Raw genomic sequence first — 20,642 nt, forward strand, 5'->3', positions numbered from 1 at the left:
AGGCTGACGGATTCAAACCCACCAGCCACTTCCCAGAAGGAAGGCTGGGCAATCTACTTCCGTAGTGATACCGCCTCAGAAACCCAAGGAGGGGTCGCTATGAGTTGGGTCCGACTCCACGGCAGTGTGTTTTTGTGTTTAAGAGATGGTAACTCCTCCATCTTGATGGAGGATGGATGCTCACAGCACTATCTTTGGAATAGCCCTGCTTCTGCTTCTTATATTAGCAAAGACCCAGCTTCCCTTCCTAAAGAGATTTTACTCATTCTTTGGGTTCAACCTCTCACTCAGTCACAGGTGACCATCATTCCGTTTACACTAAGGACTTCCAAAAATGATGGCTGAAACTTAACAAAATGTCAGAAAGTAAAAAATGGCAAAAGAAGTATCTCAGCGTGACGTCCAAAGCCAGAATGATTTAGGCTGAGCTGTAGGCTGTACCTCATCAGAGAGCCATTTAGTGTGGCCAAGGGTTTATAGATGTGTTAGTGAGTTAGGGAGGAGCTCTGGTAGCATAGTGCCTAAGGCACTTGACTGCTCACCAGAAGGCTAGCGGTTCAAACCCACCAGCCACTCCTCGGAAGGAAGGTTGGGCAATCCTACTTCCGTACTGATACTGCCTCAGAAACCCAAGGAGGGGTCGCTATGAGTCGGGGCCGACTCGACGGCAAACAACAACAACAACAACAACAACAGTGAGTTAGGGAATGGTGTGGTAGAGGCCCCAGGGAAAGGGCAGGTAATGGACTTTCTCCTCATCAAGCCCAAGTGCTAGAAAAGGACTTCATGTTTGGTCAAGTAGAGGGCCAACAAAAACAAGGGAAAACCTCAATGAGATGAATGGACAAACTGGCCGCAACAGTGCACTCAAACACAGCAAGGGCAGGAAGGACTTTGAAGACGGTGCACAGTTAGGCAGTTCCGTTCCGTTGTATACAGGGTCACTACGAGTTGAAGCTGACTTAACACCACCCAACAACAACAGTGTAGCAGCTGGAGCACACTCTTCCTTATTGGCTTAGCTGAATAATAATAAATATTCTCTTCCTTATTGGCTTAGCTGAACAAAGAAGAGAGAAATGAAATACAATAATAAAACCCCAGGCAACAGAACCAACAGTGTGCCTTCCCACCCGAGACTTGGTGAAGTGCTAGAACCAAAGCACTAGTTGACTCATAAAGCAAGAATCCATTTAACAACCCAGGCCAACCCTTTTGCCATCCCTAGGGCAAAACTTCACAGTTACAGAGGAAGAACAGCAACCAAATTCACCACCCGTCCCAGGTGCACCAACTCTCCTCATTCTGGCATCCAGGCAGTAGATGCAAGGGACCTGCAGACTGGCCTCCAACATCTCCAGAGCAGTACTCTATAATAAAGGACAGCACACAACATTTAGAGTCTTGAGGGAAGAGGAGAATAACCTAAGGACTCTAATTCCAGTTGTGGTTCCTGGATAAAGACACCTGTCCACACATTACACAGGAGGCTTCAGAGTAAGTGGAACAGGTGACAATACACATGAGCTTCAGAACAAGCTCCACATTCAAGTTAAAGAACCAAATCTCACACAGGCCAGGGCTGGCCTTCTGTTGTCCTTCTGTGCCTGCCCAGAGCCCAATATTATTGGCAGCCTATGTACATAGACAAGAGAGGCCTTGGTCAATATTTAGTGCTCGGGACTTGAAGGCTATTGTACATGAGTGGGTCACTAAGCACCTTACAAACATCATCCCTTTACCACATTCATTTAAGAAAGATACTACTAATGGCTCAATTTTACTTCACAAAATGGATGACTCAGCTGAGAAGGAAACGTCAAAATTCCAACTCCCAGTGTCCAGGGCCCACTCTGACATGCTATTCTGGTGCTGCACAGTGATATGCTATCAGTTAAACACATAACTTCAAGTCAACTAATTCCAGAGATCAGAGGAAAGACTAAGGGAATGGAATAACACATAAAGATCAGACAACAAAAGGGACAACATAGAACTCTGTCTCTGGCTTCAGCACTGGTACCAGTGAATGAGTCTCTCAATAAACCACTCCTGGGATGAGTATATATTTGTATCAGAACCTAGTCTGACCCTGTTCTGACCTCAGGTAGGCAGATGGATGCCTTCAACAGGTATTAGTTTCTGCCTTTCTCTGAGGGTTTCCAGAAGAAACAAGGACAGATTGTTACCTTCTTTACTGCAACTTGACTGTACTTTCTTAACTCTTCCCTTTCTCCCAGTTATCACTGAGACAGCTCCCCTTACCACCTGAAGGCTCAAATAAATAGGTGGGGCACATGGCAGTGCAGGCAGGTTGTGCTAGGTCCATTCATTCCTACAGCCCTACACTGGGGCACCTCGCCTTTAGTCCTCCAGGAAGCATGAAAAGACTTAGGACACAGAAAAGCTCACATCTCACACCAAATGAGATTTGATTCATGGTGTTGGGGGAAGTGGAAAAGGAGCAAAACCAATCACAGAACATCCAATATAGGCAGTCCCCGCATTAAGAACGAGTTCCGTTCCTAAGTCTATCTTTAAGTCGAATTGTACGTAAGTCAAATCAGTTAGGTACAGTTTATATCTAACATCAGTTACTCAAATATTTGTCTTAGTATATAGTGTACTATTCTGTGCATAAAAGGCATTAAAGAAACACTTCCAGATACACTAAAACATCTTCAACATAAAAATACAGTAATAGTAACGCTTTGATGTGTGACACAAAGTAGCGTCTGTTTGTTATTATGAACCATTGTACGCACCTCAAATTTTTAATATAACAAGCTTTACAGGGGTTGGTTCATAACTACAGGTTGCATGTAAATTGGACGTTTGTAACCCGAGGACTGCCTATACTGGGGTTTGGGAAGATTGAACTCAGGGCAAACAAAGGAACCTGGACGAGCTCTGAGCATACCCAGATGGCTGAGGAGAGGGAACAGCAGACTGATTTGGCTGAGTGACACTACAGGGTCACCCAAAAGGCGAGGAAGACTGTGGAGGGTGGGGACATGCACGCACCCGCCCTCCCCTGCACAGCCTGAGCTGATGGCCACAGTCCCTCCAGTGGACATGGGGAGAAAGGCCCTGCAGGGCAGGAAACTCTCTGAAGTGGCCCTGTTTCCATCCCTTCCATCTTCAAAGTGCATTATCAGTGCAAGAAGTAGGGCTGGATCTCAGGGGGTCCAACTCTGAGAAAGGGCTGTGCCAGCCAGCTCTCCCCACATCCTCCTGCTTCCCCCTTGCCCACCCTGACCCTTTCGTGCTAAGACCAGAACTCTTGCTGGATCTCATAAGGGGCAGGCCTGTGTGTATTCAGTTCAGCTCTGCACAGTGGCACAGTGCTGTCCTGACTCTGCCCCTCAGCGTCCAGGTCCAGAAGTGTCCGCTCGACAGGGGGTAGCGACCCTGACTGGAAGGGGAGCAAGGCTGGGAGTCCTGGCCGCTCCTCCACAGTGCTACTGCTGCTAGCAAAGCAGGAGTCCAGGTTGCTGGGTGTCTCTGTGCTGGAGCTGTTGGCTGGGGAGGCGCTGCGGGCATGGCTGGGGGACACAAACCACCAAGGGTCCAGCCGTTGCCGGTTGGCAGAAGGACGTGGCCGAGGCAAAAACTCCAGGGTCTTGGGTCTCTCCAAGGTAGAGTCTTGTGTGTTCCAGCGCCTTGGGGTTGGGGGAAAGACCACATTGGGGTCAGGGAGACGGGGGACTTCACCTGGGTCTCGGCTAGGGCTGGGGGTTTTCAGCATTCCTGGTCGAGAGGCAAAAAAGAGAGGCATCAGATGATGGTACCAAGTTTCTGAACCAGATATACATTGTTCCTACCCACCCCCTGCATTATCCCTATTCATGTGGTCAACAAATGTTTATTAGGCACCTACTGCATGCCATGTAGTGTGTTGGGAGGCACAGGGGCTGTAAGAGTGAACTGGAAGGCTATGGTCCTTGCATCTGGTAACAAAAATGGGGCATCCAGAGTCACATCTCTTACGAAATAACCTGAGGCAGATGTCAGCAAATTACTACCTGTACTACAGCTGGCCACTTGTTTTGTAAATAAAGTTGTATTAGAAGACACCCACTCCTATTCGTTTCCATATTATCTACTTTAGCACTGCAACAGCCGAGTTAAAGCTACAACAGGGATTGCATGACACATAAAGCCTAAAATATTTACTATCTGGTCCTTAACCAAAAAAACTTGCTACCCCTGACTTCAGGGAATGTCCATTCACTCACTGTTCATCCATTTAATAAACACGTGACTGGAACAGAGCTAGGTATCAGAGGCCTCAAGATGAGTGTGGTAGTTACAGTTGTTGCCAACTTGGCTGGGCCTGGTTGAGTGGCTGGGCAGCTGGGTGTAGTTATTCCCCATGGTGAGACTGGCAATCAGTTCCATGGTGGAATCTACTGTGAGCAGCTGAGTAGCTGCTTTAGGGATGTGGGCTGCTTCCAGTACATAAGCAGCAGCTATGGGGAAGGTCTCCAGCTTTTTGACACACTTGAACCCTGCATGTAGCTGAGTCTTCATTCAGTAGCCTGCCATGCTCTGCCAATCTTGGGACTTTTAATGGACTTCATTCAGTGGCCTGCCGTGTGGTTTGGTAATATCACAACTGTGCCTTTTTACTTGTTGACTTTGGGCTTGTCAGCCTCCCTAGCCAGCAGCTGCCTGAGTGAAGAAAGCCTCCAGCTTCAGTGGGCTGGGAGCTAGAGGCAGAGCCAAAGCCCAAGGTCAAGGGGCTTTCACCCAGCCCCTAGAGCCTGGCACTTTGAACTTGGACTTCTGGGCTCCAAAACTGTAAGAGAATAAACTCTTGTTTGTTCAAGCCATCCCATTTCTGTTAGAGCAGCACTAGGTAACCAAAACAATGAGTGACAGAGGGACTCTGTTCCCAAATAAGACACATATCTGAATACAACAAAAAATCTCAAATAGGGAGAAGGAAGCTACATGGTACAATACCATTCACACTCAAATTGCATTGAAAGGGTTACTGCTACGCCTCTCTTGCCCCAGATCAGAGTTACTAAGTCAGATTTAGGTCTTCTAGAGAGCACAGGAGCTCTGGTAGCATAATGGCTAAGGCACTTGACGGCTAACCAGAAGGCTGGCGGTTCAAACCCACCAGCCACTCCTCGGAAGGAAGATAGGGCAATCTACTTCCGTAGTTATACTGCCTCGGAAACCCAAGGAGGGCTCGCTATGAGTCAGGTCCGACTTGACAGCACATAACAACAACAACAAGAGAGCAAACGGTTGTGAGGAGAAACATCTAGGATGAATGTACGTATATTCAACTCAGGATGCACAAGGTATCAGGTATCAGATGGAGATGCAAGTGTATGCCCGTGTGTAAGAATTTACACATATCCAGGTTTAAAGGTGTGAGTAAGGGGGTGAGTGTTGAAGGGTGTGACGAATGGGCAGAAGCTTGCCTTCTGAACACGTCTGTGCTAATGCTATAATGAGAGGCAAGAGCCTAGCTGTGTGACAGAAAATACCCCTCCTACGTGCAATGCAGAATTCCTTCCTGGTAACTTCCACATCCTCCTCAGGCAATAACCAGAAGCTGGATTTCTGCCCTTCCTGTACCCTGAAGGCACTGTACTACTCTAAGACCCAGGGTCTGAACAACCAGGATTCCTGGTTTTGAAGCTTCCTAGAACCTGTCTATCTTCTTCTCACACCACAGGGAAGATGCTCAAGGCACAGGACAGAAAGAAATGGACCAGCCCTGGCTACCACTTCCTTGTTTGGCTGAATCAGAAGGAAGAACAGAGTTCACTCAAGTACAGAGGTGGAGGGAGGAAATGAGGTACCTGCAAACATCTCCACTCTCCTGGGAGGCACCAAGGAGGGGAAGGGGAAGAGGGATGGGACTCACCTGCTCCAGCACTGGGGCTTAACCCATTGCTGGAGGGGCTTCTGCTGGCTGGGAGAGCCGTTGGCTTAAGGGCCCCATCAGAAGGAGTCCGCCGATGACCACTTGGCTGTGCTGGGGCTGTAAGGGTGACGTGGGTGGGAGTCAGGGATTGGTTAGGGTCTCGCTTGAAGCGCTCCACTCGGACATTGACCAGGGGATTGTGGGTGCAGGCGGCCAGGGGTGCCTCGACCGGGCTGACGGGCATCTCGTACACCACGATCTCATCACTGTCAGAGCGCAGCAGGGAGCGGGTAGAGTTGCACTCGGAGATGGAGGAGAGAGAAAGCAGTGTAAGGGAAGCAGAGGGGTCGCCTAACAACAGCATGGGTTCTTCCTTCTTGAAAAGCTTTCGGGAGGGGGGGCTGGTGCTCCGACGAGGACGGCTGGCCCTCTGAAAAAGACCCTCACGCCTCTTCTTCTCCTCCCGGGCTGGTGGCTCGGGCTCCTCAGGGGGAAGCAGCTGGCACCTGCCAGCTTCCAGCAGATCAAATCCTAGGCCTGTGGCTGCAAGAACAGCCCCACAGCCGAGCAGAGCCACCTCGCAGCGGCGGTGGTGGGCACCGCCCCGTTTGAGGCTATTGGTTGGCGTCAGCTGAGGGGTACTGGTGGCTGAGTTGACTGGGGTAGGCTCCTCGTGAACTCCATCACTGGAGGGGCCATCCCCATCCTCTCCACGAGGGAATGGGATACAGAGGTAGGACTGGTTGGGTGAATGCTGTAGACGACTCTCCCCACTCCGTGGACCTTCGCTGTCTTCATCCTCTGTGGAGATAAGAGGAGTGGAGGGGAAATAGAAAATGGGAATAAAGGACAAAGATCAAGATTCTGCTCCTTCCCTCCAACCCCAGGTTTCCTTGTTTGTGTTAGGGATGCAAAGGCTCAATGGTCTGATGGATGGGTGGGATAAGGAACTGGACATCAAGCCTACAGGACTTTACACCCTACACTCAACTTTGACCAACATGAGGAAGTCTCTCTCCATTCCACAGCCTGGTTCTCTGTTGCAGAACAGGGGATCTGCTAACTTGCTACTTCATTGAAAAGGACTCTCCACACAAGATGGAAAAGAGGCTTAAAGAGTTGAGAGACTTCCCAAGCACAAAGGAGGTAGGAGAGGCCTGTCCCACATCTCTGGGTAAACTAGGTGTCCTAGAGACGGGTTGGGCACCATGTACTGTGCTTATTCTAGAGAAGCACTCTGAACATTGACGTACTTCTTTGGTTCCTTCCTGGAGAGAGAGACAGGGCCTCAGAATATAGTATAAATTTCCCAGAACACTGGATAGAACAGACACATACCTTATTTTTTCATACCTTAAAATTGGAAAGGCCCCTGGATTTCTAGAATAATGTTTAAGACTGCAAAGGATTAAAATCCCCTAAACAAGTCAAGGTCAATCTGCTCTATGGACTGACCTATTAGGAGCTTAGAAATCTACAAAGAGTCCTTATCTCTACAGAAGCTCTTGGCCATGCAGTAGTCACAGGGCAATGATGGAAAAGCTTCCTTGGAGGAAGGCCACAGTGCCTCTGCCACTATGCCCCGCTTTGTGGACTGCTTGCTCTAAAATACAAGGAAAGAGACCCAGAAAGGGGAAATGCCTGATTCACAACCTCACCCTTCTGCACCACCTTAAGGAGACTGTAATGGTCTCTTGGGACTGAGGCCAAGGGCAGGCTCCAGGCAGCAGCAGGAAGAGTCTGTGATTTGGGAAGACTCAGGGAAATGGAAGCAGAGTAAATGCAGAGGAGACAGGATGTATGTGTGGAGGAGACAGGAGATGAATGAAGAGTGGACAACCAGCATGAAATAGCATTAGGAATTCTTAAACAGTTCTGGAAGCTTGGCCAAGAACTCCCTGAGGGAACAGGAAGAGAACCAAGACAAGGGTGATGCTTACCCATCTCCATAAGGCTGGTGAACCCTGGCAGGGCCGGACTGCTCCTTGGGCCCTTCCCCAGGTTGGGGGCACTGGATGACCACTGTTTGTATCCATCTACCAGGGACTTGAGGCTGAGTAAGTGGAAATGGGGAAAATGTTAGAACTGGTGCCTTCTTTTACTGTACCCTCAGCTCCATGGGTCTGTGGAAACATCTCTCCCCATGTGCTCAGTTATATCAAAGCCTAAGAGGCTTGGATTACAGGACACAACTCCTACAAAGCCCACTTACTTTGCAAACAAAAGTGTACATGCTTTAGGGAAAGAAATGTGGCAGGACATCCCTCACATGCTGCTGTGGAAAGACCTGGTGGGCAGGCTGGCGAGCAGCAGAAAGAGTAAGGACTGCCCAGGACTGGCTGGGGCCTTGTCTGAGCTCATTTTAAGGGAGAGGCAATCAACTCACAGATGCTGAATTCAACATAGCAGTGACATCAGAAATACTGCAATGCAAGTGGTACAATGCAAGGCAAGCACTGGGTACTGGTGGAGACAGAGATGGGCCAGGCTACTTCACTCACATAACTCCTCAAGTTCTCCTTCCAAGCTTATGGCATGCTTAGGCAACTTTCAAAGCCATCCACTTTTAAAAAAACAAAAATCAACCAATAAAATTATCTCTCTAAGCTGCACCAAGCCAGTGCACTTTGGGACAGACCTGTGCAGTTACATGTAATATTGTACTTGATCCCTCCACTTTGTCTGGGAGTAGAGAGGAAGGGGACATGACTTCATTTTCAAAACCTTGTAATCCACTTACACTGACAGGCCCGTAACTCTGAGGATACAGCCTGGGTGCTGCACACACCCAGATGGGGAACGATGGGGGAATCAGAGGCCCAGAAGCACTTGTCTTTTACCTAAAGGATAGTACAAGGGAGAATCGAGTAATCTCTGGACAATGGTTACCTTGGAGACACCAGGATTATAACCAGAAGTGACTCTTTTTTTAGGGTTAGAAAGTACCATTCAACTCTTTCTAGAGTCCCAGGCCATCTTGAGTGGGAGAGAGAAGGACCAATTTTTTTCCCTGACCTCAGAACTCTTTTTCAAATGCTATCAGAAACGTCCACAAAATAAAGTATATTCTTGAACCACTGGTCCCAACCAAAATCCAGAGCCAGAGATACATATATTGCTAAACCTACAACCTACGATTTCTAACTGAAAATCTTGTAACATCACCTCCAGCTCTGCATGCCAGGAAACCCAGATTAGAAAAGTCAAAACCGGTGCTAAAGATCAAAGGAAAAATAGCCACATATGATCTCCCTAAAACTAGGGCTGCCAGGGGTATCCAACAAAGGGCTTGGCTAGAGTAGTGAAGAACAAGAAAAAGTGAGACCAACACAGGAATTTTCCCAAGGTGCACAATGGTACTGCTTTAAATTTAAAGGAAAAAAAAAAAAAAATGTCTGCACAGCCCTGGCAATGAAGCTTGACTCTAGGGCAGACGTGATGAGAACAAGGAAATAGCAAGGGGACTGTTACCAGCACAGGTGATGAAAGGGTGAAGGTTAGACTCACCCCAAGTGGAAATGTGGAGATTCTGATGGGGTACTTAAACCATTAGTTTTCTCACGTCTCTGAGGGGATCTTCAATGAATAAACAGAATCAGTAGCATGCAACAGATGACACATCCAGCCCAGTCTCTCCCACACCAGGCTGGACTCTAGCTGTGTTGCCAGCCAGCCACCCTTCCCTTGTCCAGTCAGAAAAGCCCACACCATGCAAGAATCTAACAAGATGGCCCTGCTGGGGCTGCAATAGCCCCAAGACCTGCTGACCTGTGGGACAAAGGTCCCTGGGCAGCCACAGCATAACCACAAGGAGCCTGTGGCTTTATGCGTACCCAAGCTCCATACAGACAGTACAAGCGTTTCCTACAGATACATACTATTTTTCTTGCAAAAGATGAAGGTACTATCAAGATTCACAAAACACAAATTCACTTAACATTACTGAATTCATGATAGCTTTTTATATTACATCTTCTCTTCAGGCAACAGGTACTAATAGAAATATTACCATATGGAGCTTCTCAACTATTTCTGACATCAAAGAGATCCTTGCTTGAGATTTTATTTCTTCAATAGGAATTGAGAAATTTATTTAAAAAAATTAAGTCATACACTTTGAATTGCTTCAAAAGGTTGTGAGGGTGAATTTGTAGAGGAAGGAAGAAAATTCCAAAGTTAATATTTGGTAGCAAAATAAAATTATTTGATTTATTAGCAATAAAAAAGAAAAAAAAAAAACTTTTAAATGAAGCAGAGCCACAGAAGCTATTGGGATCTATAGCTAGCATGGTGAGTCCCATCTGGAATCATACTCAAGTCAGAAATACCAAGGGTTTCTAGTGACTGAGTTTCTCAGACTTGGCTCAAACTTCTCCAGCCCAGGGTTCAGAGGACAGATTAGGGGGCTCTTGTCCTAGCAAGGAGCTCTGGTGGCATAGTGCCTAAGGCATGTGACTGCTAACCAGAAGGCTGGTGGTTCAAACCCACCAGTCTCTCCTCAGAAGGAAGGTTGTACAATTTACTTCCATAGTGATACTGCCTCGGAAACCCAAGGAGGGGTCAACTATGAGTCAGATCCGACTTGATGGCAATGAGTTTGGTTTTGTTTTTTGTCCTAGCGAAAGGAGCTCTGGTAGTGTAGTGGTTAAGGCATTTGGCTGCTAACCAAAAGGTCGGCTGTTTGAACCCACCAGCTGCTCTATGGAAGAAAGATGAGGCAGTGTGCTTCTGCAAAGATTTATAGCCTTGGAAACCCAATGGGGGTTGCTATGAGTCAGTATCGACTCAATGGCAGCGAGTTTGGTTTTGTCCTAAAGAACTTAGCATAGCAGAGCAATTTTCTACCTCCCAAGGGTTCAATCCCTGAGTTCTCACATTGCTTATTTGCCTTATATATCTAAACTTGCCATCCAAAAGCATCCAGTAGCTTCTGCAGCCTAGCTTCAGATAGTCCTTCATGAACCCAACTGTTATTTTCACCTTAAGCTCTTATCTGACACAGGAAAATAGGCTTGGACATGAAATCTTAGTATTTGAAGGATTACCTACACCAGTTACAGGTTCAGGGCACCTGTAAGCAGGGATCTAAAGTCTCAAAGTCAACCTTATAAACTCTGGAAAATCACTAAAAGGGGCCAGGGTAGGGGGATACACTCAGAAAAGTCAAGAAACACTGTCCTAAGTCTTACACCAACAATAAGAAGTATAAATCATTAAGTCAAATCTTTCAGGTATAAGAGAACTGCCAAGAAGCAGAGGATAATCACCACAGCTAATATTTACAATGCTAATGATACACTCCTCGGAAGGAAGGTTGGGCAATCCTACTTCCATAGTGATACTGCCTCGGAAACCCAAGGAGGGGTCGCTATGAGTCGGGGCCAACTCGACGGCACATAACAACAACAACAAATGATACACTGGCCAATCTGCTAGGCATTTCATGAACATGAATTTTTAATCCTCACCTCAACCCCCAGAAATGTGTACTACGACTATTCCCATTTTATAGATGAGAATACTGAGGCATAAGATCACACAGCCAGGAATTGTGAAGCCAGGATTCACACTTGGGAAGTCGGTGTTGTCTTCCAAGCTCTTCGCTACTACCTGATGATCGACTGGCCTGTGAAGAGCTGGGACTTGGGAAAATTTAACTCCTGAGCCACAAGCCCACAAATCAGAACCACTGCCATGGTGGTGGATCCAACTCACAGCAACCCCTCCTTGGGGTTCCAAGGCCGGTATCACTATGGAAGTAAATTGTTCAAGCTTCCTTCTAAGGAGTGGCTGGTGGGTTTGAACCGCCAGCCTTCTGGTTAGCAGTCAAATGCCTTAGGCACTATGCCACCAGAGGTCCTACAAGCTCACAAGCAGGAACATAAGCACATCCAAGGCACCAAGGTATGTGCTGTGCTTTTCCCAGAGAGGGCATTCATACATATCAGTGTGGCTATGAGGTGGCAGCCTTGGCATTATATCCAACTGGAGGGGCTCTGGTGGTATAGTGCCTAAGGCACTTGACTGCTAACCAGGAGGCTGGCGGTTCAAACCCACCAGTTGCTCCATGGAAGGAAGATGGGGAGATCTACTTCTGCAAAGATTTACAGCCTCAGAAGCCCAGTGGGGGATGCTATGAGTTGGGAACCAACTCGATGGCAGTGAGTTTGGTTTCTTCTGGAGTCCTGGGGTGGGGAGTGCAAATGGTTAACACACTCAGCTCTCCCTGGAAGAAAAGCCTGGCAATCTACTTGCGAAAAAATCAGCCACTGAAAACTTTACAGAGCACAACGCTACTCTCCCACACATGGAGTCACCATGAGTTGAAACTGACTTGAGGACAAATGGTTCCTGGCACTGCCAGGGCTGGATTATTGTGCCTGACCCTGCTTCAGGAGAAAGGCTCCTCCGGTCAAGAGGGTTCTATGATCCCTGCTCTTCTCCTTGCTCTGAACAGATATTTTAAGAGGAAGAGGCAGGTGTAAATCGAACACTCAGGCAGAACGTTTTATATTTGTTTAATGCCTGAATTCCCAGACACCTCTAGAGCTTGGCAAACCACAGCTGATGGACCAAGTTTTGCCCGTTACTGGGTTTTTCCCTTTTATGATGATAAATATGTATGCAACAAAACATGTGCCATTTCAACATTCTTCACATGTACAGTGCAGTGATATTGTGCTCACCATCATCATCCAAAGTTGTACTGGACACGGCCATGTTCATTCCATGTTCTATGGCTGTTTTGTGGCACAGAAGCACAGCTCATTACATGTATCAGAGTCCACTAAGGCCTGCAAAGCCTAAAATATGCTCTATCTGGCCCTTTACAGGAAAAAAAAAAAAAAATGCCCCCTATGCTAGGAGGCTCGAGGGAACAAGGAAGGAAATTGGAAAACTCTGTTGTAAACATCAAGAAGCTTATAATTTTTCAGATATTTTCTATCATATTTTTAAATGATGTACCCATTTTTAAAGTGAGAAAGAATGTCACATCATCTGGCTCTTACCCTTCATCTCCTGAGGCAAATTCCTTCTGGCCAAATGTACTTGGCCCCCACGTCCGTCCCTTCTTCTTTGGGGCTCTCTTCTCCTCTTCCTCACCTTCTTCCTTGGGGATGACCGAGCTGCGGCCCCAGGTTTTGCTGCTTTCTCCTGGTGTCACTGTGAATAACAAAGGCTGGATGGGACTGGAGAGAAGCCAGACAGAGCTTCCCCCAAAACTAGCCTCTACTACACCAAACACACACACACACTGGGAGCTGCAAGGAAGAAGTCAGACCTTATCAAAAACTCTGTGCCTGATTGGAGCTTTCCAGAAAAGTGATAGAGTTCTCAGCTATCAATTATTTAGCACTCTCAAATATCAAATATGAGAAAATTTCCTAAATTCTCAGAAGGCCCATGTATAAAGCTGAAGCTCAGACCAATCAGATGTCAGAGTTCCAAAGAGATCTGACTTAAGAAACTTGTTTCGTTGGGTGGGATGGAACAGTGGGAGGTAGAAAGATAAGGAGAGAGAGGGAGAGACAGAGGGGAAGAAAGATGCGCACGTGCAGAACAAGTTTTGGGGAGAATGGGCTGGAAAAAAAGAAAGTAAGGGATTCAAGGATAAGGAGAAAAAAGTTAGGAGGAGGAGGAGGGGGAAAGAAGAGACTAGAGAAATATAATAGATAAGAGAGACGGAACATTCCTCTCATGTTGATTCCTTAGAGCAAGGGTTGAAATCCAAATGCCTCAGGGACCAGGCATATATCATAAAGTGAGCCCAAACCAAAACAAACCAAACTCACTACTGTCAAGTCGATTTCAACTCATAGTGACCCCTCCTTGGGTTTCCGAGGCAGTATCACTGCGGAAGTAGATTGCCCAATCCTCCTTCCAAGGAGTGGCTGGTGGGTTTGAACCGCCAGCCTTCTGATTAGCAGTCAGATGTCTTAGGCACTACGCCACCAGAGCTTGCTCCTTAAAGTGAGCCAGTTACCCAAAACAAGCAAACCAACCAACCATGGAGTTGAGGGATGGAAGCAAAATACGGAATATGTGGAGACACCGGTTCCAGGCAACCACGGTCCACAAAGATAGAAATTCACTGCTTTGATTTTTTTAAAAAGCCAGAAATTCAGAATTTTGGGGTGAAATTTCTCCATTCCCCCCCCCAACAAATACAATTTATCCAGATTTGGCCGACCATAAAGTATTTGGCAAGTTTTCTTAGAAGCTAAACTTTAAAAAAGCCTTTCCCTGGGAAGCCTGACCGAAAGAAATGATGCCCCAAATATAGTAGAGGGCATGCAAGGTCCCCAGGCCAGGATACCAACCCGGGTCTACATCACACGCCAGTATCCAAATCACTCTGTAATTCACTAAAGATACTATCGATACCCACAAACTTCTTTGCTGGTATCTGACTAAAAGGAAAAGGTACAGGAAGAAGTAGTAAAGTTAATGGAGAGAGAGAAAGGGGAGGGCTAAGGGTTTGCGTACATATGTGCATGTATATACACATTGTCGAGGAGAGGTGGCAGAAGTTATGGATGGAGCAAGCCTGGACCAGTCGGTGGCTGGACAGAGCAGGGGACAGGTGCCCCTGGTGGGTTCTGGCCCCAACTAATTTGGGAAGCAGTCTCACACTGGATGGCTCGAAGACGAGGAATGATGGTGGGGCTTGCGGGAGGACTGGAGCGGTTGTTGATCAGACTCTTCCGTTTATCCATGGTTGGGGAGGCCTGCACCGTGAACTTGTGTTGGAAATCTGCTTGGGGAAAGACAAACACGTGTGTGTGCATTAGAATTTTCCCGTAAGAAGACTGACATTGCTTGGCATGCCCAAGGGACAGGCCTAAGTTTCCTGAAAAGTTCATTGTTCACCTATAGGAAATGTTATCTTTTAGGATCATCTCTTTTTGACAAACAGACATGGCAAGATGAAGGTATGGAAAGATGGAAAATTCATTATCTGAGTGTACTTCATTACACAGTCTTCATCAGCTGTCTCTATAATGCATACAGGTATAGCAATGGCATATTTAGAATTATTTGTTTTGTTTTTCTTAGAATATAAGACCTTGTTGATTATTCTAAAAAATTAAATCAAAATTCCCTATTCCATATCATCTATTACAAATGCCTTCCTTTGTCAGAGATCACAGGTGGGAGAAGATGCTGCTCACTAAGAATGGGAAGAATGAGTTATTAAGAACAAGCCTTTGGTGGGAACATAGGGAAGAGGGGGAGATGGGCAAATGGTCCAAATTCTGATGTAGTCCAAAGATATAGGATAAAAAATGTAGAATTTACGGTCAGTAAACTGGAGTTTGTGTTCAGCTCCGAAATTTCTGAGTTTCAGTTTCCTCGTCTGTCAAAGAGGTGTAATGAACAGCTGCTTGCCCACACCTAGGTCTTCTCACTAGGGGAGTCCCTTAGTAGAACAAGTGGCTAAGTGTTCACGACTAACCAAAACATTGGGAGTTGGAACCCACCCAGAGGTAACTTGGGAGACAGGCCTTGAGATCTGCTTCTGAAAAGCCTCAGCCTTGAAAGCCATGGAGCAGTTCAACTGTGTACACATGGGGTGGCCATTAGTCAGAGTCAACTGGACAGCAACTGACAATGACTCGCTCGATTGCCATCTCTCTGAAGGTAGGAGCTGCAGCTTCTATTTCTATATCCCTGGTACCCAGCTATATGCTGGGCACACAATCGATCCCCAAGAGGGACTTAAAGACTCCAGAAGTATGAAAACAACTATGCGACAAGAAAACCAGTAAACATGAACACATTCACTGAGTTCCTTACACTTTTGGTAAGCTTGCTTCCCGTGGCCTTGCAGAATCAGAACACAACTGAACATTTTTATTTACCTACACACACAGCTGAGCACTCCCCTCCATTGTGGGTACACTGCACACCACAATGATTCTAATCAACAGTTTCCGATTTCTCCCTGCATTTTCCCAAGGCCGTATATATGACAAATGCACCTTTCTTCAGCCAGTGTGTTTCTAAAATGTTAGGTGTAAATCAAATTCTTATAAGTTTAATCAAATCTGAACTGCACTCAGAGAACTAATTATTTAAGGAAACCGTGAGATGTGTTATTTTGCAGAGCCAAGATTTTTCTTGTTTCATACATACAGACACTCTGGAAATCCCCCCCACACACACTCCACACCCCAATTACATGCTTCTCTCTCTAGGTTTTCTGAAGTGTGACAAGTCCCCATGTGGATGACTTGCTCTGAGCAGCCTGGACCCTGCTTACTGTTGTGTCACACTCCATAATGCCCTAGCGTGGGGCAGTCTTTCTGCAGGTCAGTGTCCTTCCACTGAATGGAAGGGCCCATTTCAGAACTGCTTCATCACTGAGGTGTCTCAGCTTGGTCCAGAGCTCCCACATGCCCCCTGCCACTGTGCCCTGACCAGGCTCTCTGTTGTCATTTCCCAGCAGGCCCGGGCCACTCACCGGAAGGGAGGCTGATGCGGTTGCCATCCTTGAGCTTCAGCCGGCTCTTCCTGAACTTGCCCTTGCGTTTCTTCACCCGGGGCTTCTCCTGGCACAGCTGGTGGATGATGATGTTGAGCTCCCTTTCTAGGATGTCAATCTCCCGCTCGGCCAGCTCCTGCTCCCGGCGCCGCAACAGTTCTTCCTGGTTCTTCTGCTGCAGTGCTGCCCGCGTCAGCTCCTCCTCCCAGGTGCGGAGCTCCTGCAGGCAGGGTGGAAACCATTAGAGAGAAGAACACCAAAGCCACACTCACGAGTGTGGTTCCGATTCATAGCGACCCCTCCCCTGGTGTTTCCGAGTTGGTATCTCTACAGAGGGAGCTCTGGTGGCGTAGTGCCTAAGGCACTTGACTGCTAACCAGAAGGCTGGCAGTTCAAACCCATCAGCCACTCCTCGGAAGGAAGATGGGGCAATCTACTTCCGTAGTGATACTGTCTCGGAAACCCAAGGAGGGGTCGCTATGAGTCGGGTCCGACTCAATGGCATATAACAACATCTCTACGGAAGTAGATTGCCCAGTCTTCCTTCCAAGGAGTGGCTGGTGGGTTTGAACCTCCAGCCTTCTGGTTAGCAGTCACATGCCTTCGGCACTATGCCACCAGAACTCCTAGAGGACCCTCAAATATGGTTAACCCCTTCCTAGTAAAACACCTATGTGGGGGTCAACCATACAGTATGCAAATCACATCTCCCATACAGAGAAATGACTGAAGAGGAATTTCTGTGCAGAGAAAGCACCTTATACATCTTACCCTTTGCCCCACCTACAAGCCTTATAATGGAGAAGTACCACAGCACGATGGTTGAGAGCAAGGGCTTTGGCACAAACTGCCTGAATTCAGGTCCTAGCTTTGCTATCATTAACCATGTGGCTTTGGGCATCATATATACAGGGAGCAACATTACAGAGTTGTATTACCTAAAACAATTATTATCTTATGGTTCTATACAAGACAATTCATATGAATTACTTAGAGCATGTCATATAATACACGCTCTATAAATTAACTATCAAGTAACTATTTATTGGCAAAATCTAACTTACCTTTTTTTTTTTACTGGCTGATATACTTAAAATTTATCATAAACTCAATTTCTATGATTTGCCAAATGGAACTGTGTTTAGGATTGCCATGCGGCATAACAAGAATTTACTCTCTCCAAATCAGCTATTGTTGTTGTTGTTATGTGCCGTCGAGTCGGCCCCGACTCATAGCGACCCCTCCTTGGGTTTCCGAGGCAGTATCACTACGGAAGTAGGAATGCCCAACCTTCCTTCCGAGGAGTGGCTGGTGGGTTTGAACCGCCAGCCATCTGGTTAGCAGGCAAGTGACTTAGCCACTATGCTACCAGAGCTCCTAAAAGTGATTATTAAGTCATTTGTTTAGGGGAACAGCAACATATACTGGAAAGAATATAGGTTTTGTGATTAGAAGGCCAATGTTGGAAGCTCTGCTTCCTTATTTACTAGTGATGTTGACTTTAGACAAGACACTCACCCTCAGCTCTGAGATAGAAAGGATAATCACTCTTGCCCAGTCTACTGGCAGCAAGGGCCATAATGCTCAGATGAGACCTTTCAAGTGAAAACCATAACCCATGCACAATACCAAAAGCCATATTGAACTTTAGCTTCTGTTATTATCATATTGCTCTTAACTTTCGATTTCCCATAGTGGGGAAAAGAGAAAGAAGGGAATCAAGTCTGTAAGGACATCCTAATGTCCCTAGCTGCCCCTGTAGCTCCTGCATAACCCTGTGATTAGCTTCACCTGTGTGGACACTAATGCCAGCTAGACACCAAGGGAGCAGAGAGGGGTCATTCAGGGAATGACCACCAAAACAAAAAGGCAGATCTCTGGTAGTCTAGAGGAGTCTCTGAAGCCCCGAGTCGGTTTGGGATTAAAACCTTTTTCTTAACAACATGAGAAATGCCCAACAATTCCAGACCCATGGTATTTCCAGTCCACACTCTGTTTCTGATTCTGATACCACAAGACACTGGGAAGATGTCATGATAACTGATCTCCCCAGTGTGGAAGGGATCCTATATTGAGTTAACTTCCTCCTAGCCATCCATTGTAGAGCTAGGGTGAGATACCCACTGGTAAGTGCTAAATGGTGCTCTTTTTCAGATTTAGACAATGAAGTAGATACTCTGTAGGGGAGAGTTGAGCTCATGACTCTTGCTTCTTATTCCTTCCACATATCGAAAAGAAAGAAAAAGTCTGCACCCTTCCAGGTCACACCTAGGCACTCACAGAGTGGCCTAGTGAACCAGCCTCACACACGCCTGGAAGGAAGGAGCTGCTCTGTTATCTTAAACCGTGCAGGAAGGTGCAGAGCCAGAATCAGGGCCAGGCAGATATAGTCCAGAGGCCCAGGGGAGAGAGTCCACTGATTGAATGCATGCCGTTTCCTTTTTCTTACCTTTTCTTTGGCCCTGAGTTGGTCGAACATCTCCTGAATCTCATGTTTCCAGTCATCCTGCAGGCAGTGGAAGGAGTCCTTGGGCATTTCAAAGAAGCCAGACTCCTCTATGGTAGTTAACTGGTCCAGGATATTTGTGAAAGATGGTCGTGAATGGGGGTCGGGATTCCAGCAGTCTGAATGGAACACATGAGTAGACAGAAAGCATCAATGGACAGAGGCAAATGTAGGAACTGGGATATTCAGCGACATCATTTACCAGGAAACGTCCTTCTGTTTCTCCTTCCAGAAACGGAGATTAGAACTTAGAAAACTCCCAGCTGGGCTCAGAAAATAAAGCAAGTGCCCAAAGACACAACCATAAGTCAATTGTGAAATGGGAAATAAAATGCAGCAGTCCCAGCACCCATCTAATCCTGACTGCTAATTAAGTATAAGGAAAAGCAAGCCCAAAGAGTTTCCTTGTGTAAAATACTACTACTAAAATTCATCATGCTACTATATGAGTCTGTGGGATTCCAGTGCTGACCTCACGTCACTATGCCCTGGGCCTCGATTTTCAATTTCCCGTAAATAAATGAGCTACTCTTCCCTACTTCAGTGGGATGATCTGAAGATAAGGATTAAAAAGCACTACAGTGGGAGTGAGAAAAAGTGAGTTCTACCCAATCCCAGCTTGGCCACTAACTAGTGGACTGACCACCTAATAATCACTTCTCTCAGCTTTGGGTTTCTCACTTAGAAAATGATGGGGCTTGACTAGATAACTTTTGAGAGTTCCTTTTTTCACAGATATTCTTCATTTCTATATATAGAATACCCCAGGTCTGATATAAACACTGTTAAAGCTTCTTATTTCTTATTAAATAATAATATACTGAACTACTGACTATCAAGCCTCAGCTACTAAGCTAACTTCTATAGTTACAGAAAATTGACAGAACAACATCTGTGACATCAATGTAGCAGGATGTTGACATCATCTTGTAGTAGTCTTCCAATTGCCCAAAGGCTTCCTCTCTGCCAAGAACCCACTGCTATTGAGTCGATTCTGACTGGCAGTGACCCTACAGGACAGAGCAGAACTGCCCCCGCAGGGTTTCCATGGCCATAAATCTTTATGGAAGCAGACTGCCCCATCCTTCTCCAGTGGAGTAGCTGGGGAGTTTGAACTGCAGACCTTTTGGTTAGTAGCCAAGTGCTATCTCCTTTCTCAGGAATTGATCCTGAAGGAATTGGGCAAATCTTCCAAATGCTACTCCAGTTTTGCTCAGGCCAGGGGTCACTTACCTTCCATGAGTTTGGCAAAGGGTTCTGGGCACGTAGAAGGAATAGGAAGGGCGAGTTTGTTCATGGCCACTCCATAAGCTACTGCTAAGCCATCAATTCCTCGGAAGGGCACCTCACCAGTCAGCAGCTCCCAAAGCAGCACGCCATAGCTAAGAAGAAGAAAAGTCACAGAATAAACCCCAGCTACAACCTCAGTGAAATACAAAGTAGCTCATGAAACTTTGCTGAGCATCCCACATTCTCCCAAACACACAGGGAGTCTAACACAATGGAGGTCAGCTGTGAGAGCCTCAGTGTTCCCTCCCTCGCTTTCAAGTCCAAGAAACCACAGGTTATGAACAGTCAGAAGAGTAGCTCTCCTTATATTTTCAACTCAAACCACACATGTCTTGTAATAGGGTGCTCTGGTAGCATAGTGCCTAAGGCACTTGGCTGCTAACCAGAAGGCTGGAGGTTCAAACCCACCAGCCACTCCTTGGAAGGAAGATGAGGCAATCTACTTCTGTAGTGATACTGCCTTGGAAACC

At 46.6% G+C, this 20,642-nt stretch overlaps 1 protein-coding gene across 1 annotated transcript in view; it reads right to left on the reverse strand.

Annotated features, from left to right (window-relative positions):
- Positions 1-3,268: 3,268 nt before the first annotated feature.
- Positions 3,269-20,642, reverse strand: part of MAP3K9 (mitogen-activated protein kinase kinase kinase 9) — a 117,824-nt gene continuing 100,450 nt past the window's right edge. Inside the window, exons 4-12 of the mRNA XM_007942338.2 lie at positions 20,116-20,264; positions 18,826-19,001; positions 16,356-16,596; positions 14,523-14,645; positions 12,901-13,054; positions 9,398-9,466; positions 7,831-7,943; positions 5,891-6,691; positions 3,269-3,750 (exon numbers count right to left, since the gene is read on the reverse strand). Of these exons, the coding sequence (XP_007940529.1) occupies positions 3,269-3,750; positions 5,891-6,691; positions 7,831-7,943; positions 9,398-9,466; positions 12,901-13,054; positions 14,523-14,645; positions 16,356-16,596; positions 18,826-19,001; positions 20,116-20,264 (2,308 nt within the window). The remainder of the gene's footprint in view (positions 3,751-5,890; positions 6,692-7,830; positions 7,944-9,397; positions 9,467-12,900; positions 13,055-14,522; positions 14,646-16,355; positions 16,597-18,825; positions 19,002-20,115; positions 20,265-20,642) is intronic.

This window comes from Orycteropus afer, unplaced genomic scaffold, assembly GCF_000298275.1.
Source record: "Orycteropus afer afer isolate SDZICR_OR568_19922 unplaced genomic scaffold, OryAfe1.0 scaffold00088, whole genome shotgun sequence".
In the NCBI taxonomy this organism is placed as follows: Eukaryota; Metazoa; Chordata; class Mammalia; order Tubulidentata; family Orycteropodidae; genus Orycteropus; species Orycteropus afer.